General features: G+C 36.2%; 1 protein-coding gene across 3 annotated transcripts in view; it reads left to right on the forward strand.

Moving 5' to 3' along the window:
- Positions 1-14,608, forward strand: part of LOC137401094 (cyclin-H-like) — an 82,516-nt gene that overhangs the window by 2,224 nt on the left and 65,684 nt on the right. Inside the window, exons 1-4 of one of the 3 annotated variants that reach the window (XM_068087450.1) lie at positions 17-97; positions 6,444-6,588; positions 6,690-6,812; positions 8,614-8,687. In XM_068087450.1, coding sequence (XP_067943551.1) covers positions 6,472-6,588; positions 6,690-6,812; positions 8,614-8,687 — 314 coding nt within the window. In that variant the 5' untranslated portion in view covers positions 17-97; positions 6,444-6,471. Of the gene's footprint in view, positions 1-16; positions 98-6,443; positions 6,589-6,689; positions 6,813-8,613; positions 8,688-14,608 lie in introns of those variants that run through there. The other 2 variants (XM_068087452.1, XM_068087451.1) reach the window with 2 other exon arrangements.

A 14,608-nucleotide genomic window follows, 5' to 3' on the forward strand; every position in this document is an offset into this window, starting at 1 on the left:
ACATCAGCGTTTATGACACCACCGCTGCTGTTGCAAGAGTATGCTGTACTACTACTGCATTTCTTATTTGAACTGGTCTGTCTGAATAATCTATCACGTTAGTATTGGGTGATTGAAAATAAAGAAATAAAAAATTACGATCAAGTCACATATTATCCAACGCAAAACGTCATTTCTATGCTGAAAATAAGCTTATAATGAAACCATTGCTGAATAAATGCGCCTGTTATATATGCCGTGGTTATAAAACAAAACGCTTATAACGTTTTAGTTGGTTTTGGTTAGCTCGTTAGCAAAAAAATTGAGCGGCATCGTTAGGGGCTCAGCAAAAACGTGATTATTCTGTTGGCAAACGGCGTTGTTTACATACGTAAGCAAATAGTTGTTTGCTTACGTAATAGTAATGTTTGGATGAATATACACATCTTTAGAACGAGGTGGTAGTTTTTGAAACTCTGTGAATATTACTATTTAGGCCTTAGTAGTGATCTAAAATATCACATGAAACACGGGATTTTTTGGCTTTTGCAAAATCCTCATTTATCATTGATTTTGAAAATAATTACTGATTAACTAGTATGGAAAAAGCCTGGTTTTGATCGCACTCTTGTGCACGAACTAATACTTTCATTATTATAAGGATAAATGTGTCACTCACCCCATTACACATATTTTAAAAACAGCCAGAGCAGTCATTTTTAAGGCTTTTAGTATCGAGAAAAATTTACTGTCAGCTTACTATACGCCATTACTGTGCAGCTGAATATGTGCTGATTTGTTCAGCCATAAGTGGTATGTGGTTTATGTTATGTTCAATATTATACACTTAAGGTTCTTAAAAACTCACTTCAATCAACATATGCAACTTTAATAATCTTTCGAAGAAATAAAAATGAAGAAATTTGCCAGACACCTATTCATGTAAACAGTGTCTGAAGTGGAGAGAGATTCTTGGGGGTACTCTCTGTCATGCCAGGAAGGTAGTGTCCAGGGCCAATGGTCCTGCTCGCCGCTCACAGGGTGAGTTTAAGAGAGGTGCTGCGCCCTCTCAATAGAGGGCGTACTCCCCCGGAAAATTTTTTAGCATTAATGCCCCTAAATTATGATGTTTTCCATAACTTAAAACCCTGTGTTGTGTTCAGTAAGAAATTAAAAGTGGGCTTAGCTGCACAACCTGTGTGCTCTATGACTATGGAGACTCCAGGTTGTGATGTGAGTCAAAAAACCCTATGGACAGTCCACACAGACCCCAGACACAAGACAGTCCCATCTCCAAGCCACCATGAATATTATTATATGATAAGCGCAGCCACTCACTATTTTTTTAAATACAGACTCTAAATTCATGACAGTCACTAATTCTTACTCACCTTTAAAGAAGTTATTTATTGGCCCATGCTGTTTCATTATGAATTGAAAGAAATGAAGAAACTAGTATAATAAGCAAGAATTTATTCAAAACTACCATCCAAAACACAAGAGAAGAATCCAAGCAATGATTAAGCTTAAGCTATTCGAGGATTCCACAGGGTGGCCGACACAGGGTCCCGTCGATTGTGTTGGTTGATAGAAAACTGATCGGTTCTCAGGTTTTTAGCAAAACAATCTAGTTGATCCGCTATAATAGCAAAAAATTGACTGAAGAAATTAAAGATCAGTAGCGTAATTTTCTCGTCCCGAAAACGCGCACTGTTTTCGGTGTAATGAACTCGAGCTAATATAAGTTCGAGAAGAAAAGGAAAAAACGTTGTGTGAATATTTCACTTCATTCCGATTTTACTGCATTTAATAAGATATGAGCAACTTTATATGAGGGGGTACGCGTCCTAGGAGTACCCCCACTAATTCTTCTTAGGGGTACGCCGTACCCCTGCGTACCCCCCCCCCATTTCGAGCACTGCATGTAAATAAATTGAAAAATTCCTTTTAAGCATACTTAGACCAGCGTACTTCACAATACATAACTAATAGTCTTGCAAACAAAGTGAAAATAATATTTAGCATTGTTAGCTAGTTTTCTGATGTGGCCTGCTGATGGTGGAAGTGTTTTGGTAGGTTTTAGTCCATCAATATTCATCACTGGTAGTAAGTTTTCTCCCGTGGCAAATAATTTTATCACACGACATGAAGCCAAACCTGCAGACTATCATTATTTGTGAGCCATGTCAGCAGAATATGTGTCCAATCTAAAAGCTTGAATTTGACATAAGTTATCTGTACCAAATCAAGTCAGCAGGGCTTCTCTTTGGTTGAAGACAAGTGTCCCTGTATTCGATCTCAAACAGTCGACCTATAGACCTACTCATTGCCTTTTCTACACATGCATATATTACAGCCATCACTAACAGATTTGATTTTTGAGGTTCTGCTTCCCATTTTTTCATTCATGAGTGTGATAATAGAACACTGAAGTAAGTAATGAGTATAGTTGCCAGCTGGACCTGATGTGTTGATTATACATCTGTATAGCTTAGATATTCTATCAAAGTATACTTGCTGAACATCTGAATAAAAATTGACCACATGCTGCTAAATGCCTTTACCTTCATTAAATGCCTATCAAAATGTTCTATCAAGGATCATTTGTTTCTCCAAGTACAGATGGTTGGAGAACTTTTAAAATATTTTTATGCTAAAGCAAATCCTGGCGGGATGTGGATGAAGTTTGCTCACTTATTTGTTGTAAAAGATGGATTTACTTGATACTGAGTTTATATTAACGTTTATGTAGAAGTGATTCATAGTCCTGTGCTTTTTATTGCTTCAAAATGTTCATATACTACAATGGGTAATTGTTAAGTTGTTAGCATGGATGTAATGATATACAACTGTTGACTTCTGATACCTTTGGAGACTATTACTTAGCTTTAGTCTTTTTGGCAAGCGAGACATCTAAAGTACCAGAAAACTCGGCTTATGCTGCTCTACATTGTGCTCTGATAATGTTTTATGTGTTTTGAATCTGTACTCTGAGGCACCTGCTAAATACTAGTTGGAAACCATCTGCTTGCAGGTAGCCCAATATTATGGGTTCAATTATATCGTCTAATCACAAATAAGCTCTGTTGAACCAATTGACCCAGGAATTCTCATGCTTTTCATGTAACTGTGTATGATCTCTCAGTTTCTTCAATTTTGAGGTTGAATTGTTAGCCCAATTCATGTAATCAATAGTTTTTTTTTACCAAAACAGTCTATTCGGCAAAGAAAAGGTGTTCTAAGCACCAAAAACTAAACTCGTGCTGTCCGGATTATGGATCTTGTGATATTAATAAAGTGCACTAATGCTCGACCATCTTTGATTGTACATCTAAAGTAACCTTTAGTATATTTATATTTCAGGTGGCTAAGAATAAAGATCATGTATAAAGATCTTTGTTGAAACTGTTTTAACCTACATTTTCATGAATGCAGTCTTGCTTATGATTATATATTTAATAACGATGATTGTTTTAGCACTAATACTAACAGTTGGACAGTTAAGATGTTATAACTTAGTTTTTCCTATTCGCTGTCCAGTTTATTTTAGCCGTACACCTTTCATATGCTCACACCTGTCTGCCGCACAACTAGCTGGCCGGATCGCACTTCTCTCATTTTATACCTTTCTATCAATTTTGTTTTTAATTTTTAATTTTATAAAACTGTTATTTTTATTATCATTTGCAGCATTCTATATTCTGACCACTTCTTTTTCTATTTGCAACTTTTTAAAAATGTTAAAACATTTATCGAGAATAAGGATTAATTTTTTTATGCAATAAACAAGACGGTCTAAACAAGATAGTTTAATTAGTGTTTATTTTGATGCAACAAGTTTGTATCATAGGAGGTAAAAAAAACAATGTAAAATTCAGCTGACTTTTAAAGGGTTTGTTTAGGATTTGTACCTTTCACTTTGGTGAAGTCTTACACCATGACTTGAGATCCAGTCTCACTATAGTTTCTCAACTAGAATGTAACAGATGGTATGTCTAAGACACTTGCAGAAATTTCTCATGATCTTCTGGCTCGATGTGCACAAGATTGATGTTCAAAGTGCTCTTCCTGTATTGAACAGAGTATTCGCCAGAATATGGCTGTAAAGGGAGCCATTTTGATTTTTCGTTGCAGTGTCATAATTATATCGACTGCATATTTCATCTTATACAGTTCTGCACTCTGATTATAACTACCTTTTTCTAATGTCATTTATGGTAACTTTCGGAAACCTCTCAGAGCAGTTCATTCACCAGTTGGTACTTGACTTGGTAGTATTCTGTAACGAAATAACCATTAATTATAATGAAAGCAACTACATAAAATGATCAAGACAGCATTCTATAATTTAATGTTTGAGTTGCTGGTAAAATTTTGTGCCTAATTTTCAACTGTAAATTTAAGGATAAGAACTATGGCATAGCATACAGATATGCAGAGCAGCTAAATCGTTTTATGATAAATAATGTGTTTTTTAATCTTTTTGCCAAAAAGTTATTGCTCTCAATTTTATGACCTCGCCTTGATTCATGCTCAATGCAGAACATTTGTAACATAACCAAAAACTAATTTAAGTTGAAGCTAGGATAGAAATTAAATTGAAATGTAAGGAGTTGTGATTGATTGTTTCAATATGCTTTACTGATCTAGCTCTACTGGCATAGATGATGTTGGAGATAGGACATCTTTTTGCTGCTGTGATGATTTGTGGAGTGTTTTCAGAGTGATGCGTTATTAGCAGACAACAAATTCAGGCTATTAGAGTTGGGTTGACCACATACATGCCGATAAGTTCATCTTTGTGACTATATATTATATTTAAATTTGTGTTGAGTATGCACTCACAATTTTGAATTATGGAATAAAAGGAAAGCACTGGGTCAAATATATATGTACTGTAATACCTCTATTTGAACGCCACCTTTATTTGACCGCCACTTTGACAATCTTTCATCTCCACGAACCCATAATAGCAAATGATCAGTAGAAAAGTATCCACAAATTGGTACTAATAATGACTCAGTTATACCTATAACAGTTGATTCTTTCATTGTCGCTGTTTGTACCGAAGTCTGTTGTTTAATTCCAGAGCTTTACGATTTCTTTATTAAAACTTTTAAAAACAGAACCTTAGAAATAGTTAATAACTTTATCAAACTAATAGCAGTTCTTTGTTTGACATGATCTTGATAATTGGATGTATGTGAAAAAGGGTTTAGCAATGCGATGGAATCTGTACTACGATTTTGAGGCTAAAAGCTTCTGCTTAGCACGCGCGACCAAGCTTACTCATGGCCAAGTTTTTTAGTTGCGCGAAAAATGCATTCCAAATAGCAACACGTAAGTTTTGCTCTGCTAAAACAATTTTCTGCACGCTAATATCAACTAGTTCAGCAGGAGAGGTGAATAAGATTAAGAGGTGAGGTCATAAGACAGTGTAGAAGGTGTTGAACAGCCAGAAGAATATGAAATGGGTCCAAACGAAAGCGACAATCAGAGCACAACTGTCAGAGCAAATGATGCAAATGTTTTGAGTTCAAAAAACGTTAATTTTTGTTTCTGTATGTCTTATAAATATGGTTGGTTTGTGCCACTTGCTCTTCAACATACATGTATATTTGTAGCATTTCATAGATTATTTTTTTCTAACTTAAAAATTTGCAGATTTATAGCATATTATTTGATAGCACTATTGCCGTTTTCTAACCTTAGCTTTTGATGGATCAGCGCTCATAACTCCTTTTTTATTGTACATAAAAAGGCAGTTTTGGCTGCAATCCGCAGCAAAAATATCAATGAGTGCAATGAGCTTGTTAGAAAAATTGTTAAATATGTTTCTACAATGAAAATATGTCCCAAGTTTAAAATGAAATGAAAAATTGAAAGCTTCACAAATTACAACGCAGGCTATAAGATCGTTCGAGGTTAATTGCAAGCAATAGATATCAACTGGTAGAGATATTCCTCAGCTTCCCAATGCATAGTTATTCAAAGATCTACAAGTTGGTGAGTTTAAGTGTATTTCTCGAACCACAAAGGATTAATTTCACTCTGCTTAAAGGAGAGTGCAAAGTATAGGCAACGTTTGCTTCGCCCGTAAAAGGGTTAAATTTATCTTCCAGAATTTTGACGAGCTGTTTGAAAAATACAACCCCACCTCTATTTGAATGTCACCTCTAAAAAAGTGACTCTGTGAGGGAAGGTTTGAAAGATAGAGTTCCACGGCATTCAATTAGAGGTTTTACGATACATAAATTTTTATTAAGCAGTCCATAATCATTTTTATCGAAAAAATGCTTTACATGTGGTGTCACAAAAAAACAATAAATGAAAGGTATCGTCATGTGGTGTTATCAATGCAAAAACAAAAATTTATGTAAGGAAGACTTGATACTGCTAAGTTCAGGTATACACCTTATCTTTTATGATTAAAGATTAAAAAATATTTCTGTAAACCATTTCAGATTTATTTGACAGTTATTAACGTGAAACATGTTTGCCTCGAGCACTCAGAGGACTAACTGGATATTCTCTGATGAAGGCGAACTGAAGAACCTCAAGCAGGAGGTGAATGCCGCTTATGTACAGAAACATGGTGGCCATATGCATGTGAGTATTTGTAATGCTATTTTATATATTTAACTTTTTAGCTTCCCTTTCTACACCCGCTTGTCGGTTATTATCGACTGATCATTGGTTGGCTATTGCAGGAAGATCCAGATCGGAAACATTTCCTGACAATCGCGGAACAGGATATGCTTGTACAACACTATGAGTGGGGTCTTCGGGCCTTTTGCAAGTCATTTCGACCTCCAATGCCATCCAGTGTGCTGGTTAGTTGATAACATCTTAGACATTGATAGGTAATGAGTTATGATGGCTCAACCGAGACAGACCAGTGTTAGTCTCGTGATGGTAAACACGAGGAAGAAAAGCTGTGGTTGGTGAGCGCCCTGCATCTTCTGAGACCGAATCAAGAGTTTGTAGATGTCTCACTTTTATTTCTCTGCTTAACAGTAATAATACTGGAATATCGCTTTACTTCGCGTCATACACAATGTCATACAGCTCATTAGTACCTTGAGTTCCGCTTCACAGGAAGGAAAAATCTTGCATTTTTGACAAGGTTTGAACTGACCTCCTTACAGATAATCACCTTAACGTTGGTAACTAAGGAGTACGCGATATATATCCAGTCATGATCCATTTATGAAAAAGTTAAAACTGCGCAGTCAAGCTGTGACATAGGAAGCTAATCCCATCTGAGATCTGATTGTATGCTGAAACCTTTGTATGTTGAATCATATATTTGCCTAAGAAGACACTAATACATTTAATTAGGCTGAAACCTTTGTATGTTGGAGGATATACGCCTATAAGAATATACTGTAATGCATTTAATTCATTTCAGATTGAGAACTTCTCACAAAAGGTTTAATTGCACATATTATTAAAACAGATAAATTTTGTAGAACTGCGTAAAAACTATATTAATAAATTGATATTTAGTAAGAAAATATTTTTATTGTAGACATAACCTTGTAGACTCATGAATTGTGTAGGTTTAACAATGTCTATGTTTGACTACAGGGTGAGAGATAGACCACAGTTTACTTTAACTCACATTAAGTTTAGTCTAAACAAACTTAACGTACATATTTTTTATTATTTATGTTTTAATTTTTATCATTTTTTTTACTTTTTTTACAAAGCTGTATGATTCTGTTTAGGCGTTAGAGTTGGTATAGCATTTAACATTGTTTACGTAAAATTCAAATTGAGTTTGCATATATATGCTTACATTATTTATTGTATATAGTAATACTGGTTTGGATTTAGAGAGTCAATTTTACATATTAGCTGGCATACTTTACGTTGAACAAAGTTTTGTAAATGATATTAGCTCACTCGAAGGTCGCAGAATGTTACGATCATTTTAATTGGTTTGTTCACAGTGTGAGCTTTGTAATTAACTTTCATAAAGCAGTGTTGAATAACCAATATGATTAAACTCAAATGGCATAATCGTGGAGATATCAATGTCGCATCTCTAGCAATCACTATGTTTCCATGAAACGTATGAGCCAATCCGCAAGTTGACCGCATCGGAAACGGCATAAATCCGCAAGCTAAGCGAGTTTTGCGATTTGCAAAACTTCATCGAATCCATCATCATGCTTGCGAATAATGTAAACAGCACTTGCTAATGATGCACATTGAAACACAGCGCTAGCTATTCAATTTTAAACCTTTTCATTATTTCCGTTCTTTTTTCAATCGAGTTTCGTCGCTAACACGCTCGTCGCTAATTAATAACTTGTAGCGCACATTTCCTTAACTTTGTTCAACATGGCAGCGGAGCCAATACGCATCACGCGAATATCCATAGAAACATTTAACTCGTACTGTAGTGCAACTGGCACACAACTCCAAATCCCCATGATAGAAACATAGTGAGTGAACTGTAAATGGTGATAACACTTTCATAGCTTCCATCAGGGGGTTAAAAATCTTGTTAAGAATTCAAAAAACAATAGTCTATGAACCAATTAGATATTGTATCTCTTCGACGTGTGACGCGCTGCCTCTCTGTTCTCACGTGACGTTTATCTTGTCCGCTCTTTTTCTTTGCAGGCCACTGCCATGGTTTATCTGAAGAGAATCTACCTGCGTCACTCTGTCATGGATTACCATCCACGCGATATCATGTAAGTGAGCAAGAAATCTTATGTCACAGCTGCGAAAAACTTGTAATTTTATTTCAATGATGATAGCGTTTAGCTCTGTTCTGTAAATCTAAGCTCTTGTGTGTAGTCTAATCATTTTCATGGACCATTGTTATGCGAATATCATCTTACCGTAGCGAATGCTTATTAACATTCAGGGTATCCCTTTTAATTTTGTTCTTAGTATACAGTGAAACCTCGACTCACGGTTGGTTTAACACGCAAAATTATTAATAGGTATGTCAAATAGTTGACACCGCAATACCTAGAGTGTTTCAAAGTCTAGTTGTTTAGTATACCAGTAATTGCCATTTAGTACACCTGACCTGTTAACATCAGTTGGGGTTCAACTCCTAAAACAGGCCGCTAGTAGTGACAGGTACAACAGGTGGTGACAGGTACAACAGGTGGTGACAGGAATAACGTCCAACCTTAAATCACTCTCCGCAAATATGTTCATCGAAGATCACAGAGACATTGTTTTTGGAAAGATGTCCTTAAAACATGCACAGCTGACGTCATGCTCCATCTTCTAGGGATTCCCTACGCACAAATGCGTATGAAGTTGTCCGTCATATTATATGGCTATATGTTATTCGAATAATCTTAGACGGCGCTTCATGCCCTCCTTGTTCAGTCTTAAACTCATAAATTCTGGGAAGACTACGGAGGGAAGTGTGCAGTAGTGATGGAAAAGGAAGCATATTATGTTAGAATTAGAGTCAAAAATAAAATAAATACACGACATAATATTTTCAAACAAGTTCTTTAGAAAATCATTAGAGTTGCCACTTCTCCGTCACCGTGACTCCGTCACCATGGAGACACCATCTCCATCATGTATCACCATCTCCTGTATCACCAAGACTACTGCCCTTTGCGGCTGTCTTTTACATATAGAGGAAGGGTTATTACAAACATCTTTTTGTTGCTTGTTTTATCGGTTTAACTTTTGTGAATGAAATTTATTTTGCCGAATTTATTTCTTGAAATAATTTTTTTACCGTAAGTCCTCATGCTCAAGCCGCGCGGCTTGTGATCAAAACCAGATGACTCACAAAAGAAAAAATAATTCTCCAACAAGCCGCGTATGCACACGGACCGTGGCTAATGACCGAGGTTTTGTCATCCTTGACCCCTTCAGGAGCGAGAGTGTTGAGAAGGGTCTCGCTATACCCCCGTTTTCTTAAATTAGAAAACAGGCTACATCAGTACAGTCAGTAAAAAAATTTTCTTTTACTTTCAAGTTCGAATTAAAATTCCTAAACCCTTGCATCAAGAACTTACTTGCCATGTCTCAGCTAGATTTTTATTGCACTGTTAGAGAGCTTCTCTATGATGGAAAGATGCCGGTCAAGAATGAAACGGTTTTAATAACCTATGACTGTGGTGAGTTAAACATTAGCGATAAATTCTTCGTTAGTCTAAAGTATTCCATAAACATGACCTTGAAAATAAACGAGTAGGTCGCCAAAATCCCTTACATAAAAGTGTATCATGACTGCGATTCTATGGTTATAGCGCGGAACTGAGCAGAGACCGCATTTATTGAGAAGCCGCCCTGAGCCTCACGTAAGTTTTAAAAACTTGGCTTTAGCCGCGGCCTATGACCTTGAACCAGAAGCCGCGCCCAACGACAAGCCGCGCCGCTTGAGCATAAGGACTTACGGTACATTTAATTATTTACATTGCTCTATGCTTTTTTTTCTATGCTACATTTTGTGCTTTATATAACACATGATTAATGTTATATGAAATTATCCGAAGTGGTCATTGAGCAGTAGAATCAGTTGAAGTAAACATCGTCCATTCTTATGGGAATATTTGTTCCTGAAATAAGTCGGTTTTGAATTACGAACGCAATCTTTGACTGGATTGACTTCGGGTGTTGGGGTTGGACGGTGTTTTTAAAAAATGGCGTCATAAGCATTATCTTATAGTGTTTAACTGCTATTTTAATGCCTGTAGTATCTGAAGGTCATGCGAGTGTCGCAATGGGATTCTATCCAATGATTCACTGAGTGTTACCTAAAGCCGAAGCTCTATAAATTCATAGCCATAGTTAATATTATTTCCATAGCAAGATATTTTGATATAGGTTCTATACTTAAATTTTTAAAGGCTAATTGTGTGAAATATTAAAATATAATTAAATCATGTTTTTCTAAACAAATGCATATCCAAACAAAACTTGCTAATGGCAATGCGGTGGTTAACCCTCTGCATTCTCTGTGCTCTAAGCTCAGTAATGCTCTTCTTTCTTGTCTTCATGTTTAAAATATGTTTGGCAGATATTTTATTAGACCTGCCTTTCTCCAAATTTACAACCTTTTACGTCTTGTCATTCTTATACAGTAGTTTTACCCGCTATCTTCTTCTCCTAACAAGCCAGTTTGGTTTCTTCTTGTTTGCACACAGACAATCCCTCTTTTCTAGCCATTGTCTAGCACCTGTAATGGACTGTCGGGGAAGTTCCCATGGATAAGAAAGCTGTAACAGCTATTAAGGTCTTATCTCCCCTATCAGCACTTTGCACTAGTTGACAAGTTCCTATTACCCATGATTACATGAATGTCTTGTATCTCCACATTCAAAGACACTTATCAAGCATTCTGGTTGCACTCAAAGTATCTAATTGGTTTAGAGGTATAGCCTAGGTGAAGGTAGGTGGTAGTTTCCGGATATAAACAGTAGCTGTTTTGCTAGACACATCAGGTCTCTGAGTCTGTGAACTAGCTGATACGTTACTCGCTTATTGTAACCCATTATCGATAAGGCCACGCCTATCTACGAGATAGGCCGCGCCTATCTGTGAGCAAATACTTTTCACGAATCCACAAAACATTCTTATCTAAAACATTGGCCAAGCGACAAAGATTTCCTTCAAGTTTTTAATGGATGGATATTTTTTATTTGAGAACAACTAAGAACACGTGGTGTTTATCTTGCGCTCATATTGTTAGCTGGTCCGTTGATGAGGCAAGGCTGAGGAGGGTGCACCTGTTCAGCAGACTGGGTCTAGGCACTGCTATCCAAAGCTGATGTTTTGCCCAGATGGCATTAGTATGTTGGTTGGTGTTTGTTCCAAGTGTTTTTCTATCGCTGGCTTCTCATTGGCTAATTCTGTGAGTACAATTTTGCCATTTTGGAAAGTGAGTAGAAGGATAAGCATGTGGTTATGGTAATTCTTTGCATATAAGAGAGTAGAATATGAGAGGAGAGGTATAATAGAGGGTGGGGATAAAATATATGGGAAAGTTGATAAAAAAGGCTGAAAAATAGAGTGCAAAGGCGTTCAATTAGAGGTTTTACGGTTTATATACATATATAAATATATACATATATATAAATATATATATATATATATCTATACATATATATATATAGTGAAACTCGGATAACTTGCCCTCGGATAACTCGAAAACACGGTTAACTCAACGTATTTGTTTAGTCCGTTCCCATGCAATGATAAATGGCTTTAGATAACTCGACCGAAACTCCGTTAACTCGAACAGTTTTTTGCCAAACGGCTACCGAGACGGTTGTTACTATCGCTTTAGAATATCACTTTATTCCAAGCCATAGAGATAAACATCGATTTTTAGTAGTTCTTAGGCCTCGTTATTACCAACATCGGCAAAATATTTTCATTAACGACTTCTAAAGGTTTGCAAAAATCAAATTTTACCAAACATCCGCTTAGCGATAACCCTCCGAAAGCAAGAAAAGCGAGGTAAAATTCGGATAAATTTGAAGTAAAATCGGCAAAATTGATAATGGGCTTTTAATAGTAAAGCAGTTTTGTAATAACTGACTTACTGCAAAATTGATCTTGGTTAAAACGCTCGGTAGAAAAATACGTATGTATTTTTTCATCCTGGCAGTCACATCACCTAAAACAACAAACAAATCTCAAGTGATAAAAAATATCTATACTTTCTGATTAAAAATATTTAAAACTTCACACGAGAGACCCTTTAACTTGCAACAAGCAATCTATGCTTTTTATTTATATATAGTTTGTATATGTACATACACAATATATGTATACGTGCACTTATGACTGTCCTGATAACTTGAACGCTCTAATAACTCGAACACTTTTGCTCGGTCCCTTGAAGTTTGAGTTATCCGAGTTTCACTGTGTATATATATATATATATTGTTAAAACTATAAAGTAATTGAAATTACAGCTTTATTATCACCAGTCTACCATTTAACAAAATTAGATCGTGTGGCAAACAATAAATACTAGTAATAAATAAATAGTAATAGTAAATAAATAATATTAGTTAAGTGAAATTACGCGACGCCAGCAGCCATCTTTGTTTGTGATAACAATTGAAAAACCAAATTTCTGGTCACTGAACCAAATATAGTAACTATGCTACCTTATTACGGTAGAAAGCAGGCTAAAGCAGTTACAGTGAGAATACTTCTACGCTATTAACACGGGCTCGCTTGAAATTTAACAGTGGCTCATGTAAGATATTTTTAGTTGGTGGTACAACCGAGGATCTGCTAGCACCCACAAGCAGCTCTTGTAGCAAAATTCCGTGCTCGTGTGGTCAAGTTCGAAGTACGTGTAACTAGTAGCAACTTAGATATATGCATGATTAGACATACGTACTCGACAAACATGGTTGACTAACTTATATTAATAAATTGCAGTTTGTCATTGCGCGTGTCCGTCTGTCGGAGTGCGTAAATGTTGTGCGTTTCCACACTTTTTGGCCGGTTTCATCCAAACTTCATCTACACGCACTTCTGCCTTCTGCCAGGTCGGTAGAATCAAAACTTCATGCGGTTGCTGAGAACCAGCCTCTTCTGCTTTAGAATGAAAGAACCTCGGCCAGGCTTGGTGCTAGTAAATAATACATTTGTGAAATACCATTCGCAGTAGCCAATGGACTGCGACAATTTTTTTAGCATCCCGAAACATGGGCAATTATCACCGGAACCATCCGTGTTTACACATTTTGGTTTTTTACTGACCCGTAATTTGACATTTTTTGTTGCTCACAACAGCGCCATGCGATCACTTACTGCGCCTTCAAGGTTAAATAAGAGACGCTGGAGTAGAAAGCATCAGAGGTCATTGAGCGGTAGATGAGAGCCAGGTGCGTCAGAGATGTACAGTAATAACCAAAAGCTACTACCGTTCTTTGATTTTAATTTATTCGTCGTGAGTCCTTTCATCCTAATATTAAAAACAAGCAGATCACCTCAAATTAAACATCGCTCTTCCCTTTGCAACCGCCCGCCAGTGTCAATTTTCTAATCTCTTTTCTGATTTCATCCATTGTTGGTATATTTTCATAGCTGGCTATTGTTCTTTCACGGCTTCTTCTTTTGATCTGAAATGGAAACAACACCCATCTTTAATACCGATGCTGGGTGAAACAACAATAATGATGACATTAATTTTTTGGACTATGGAATGCGTTTGACACTGCTATCAGAATGCGGTATTTCTGTCAGATATGATATGGCGTCCTTTGCGCTCCTCACGTGGTTGCATGATTCACATAGTGATACATTATAAAATCATTACCAGCATTTCTTAATTTGTACTGAAATTGTTAGTAAGAGGGTAGACATCCACCCACGATTTGATGACACGAGATGGAGAAAAACAAATTGTATTTTATTTTTGTGAATTTTTGTTTTAAGTTTTTCAGGTTAACAAACCAGCTTTAATGTATTCAACTAAACTTTAAAGAGGTCGTGTAGTTTGTCGAAGATTTTAATGTTGAAAACGTCTGCTGAGGAACTAACTCCCCAACAAAGGCATGTTTAAGAACTGCTCTGGTCGATGTCTTTGTATTGTAGTCTATGTACAGTCACATAGCTACAGATTTTATCTATTTAAAAACATTAAAACACTTTATACCTTTTATGC

This window comes from Watersipora subatra, chromosome 7 (genome assembly GCF_963576615.1).
Source record: "Watersipora subatra chromosome 7, tzWatSuba1.1, whole genome shotgun sequence".
Lineage (NCBI taxonomy): Eukaryota > Metazoa > Bryozoa > Gymnolaemata > Cheilostomatida > Watersiporidae > Watersipora > Watersipora subatra.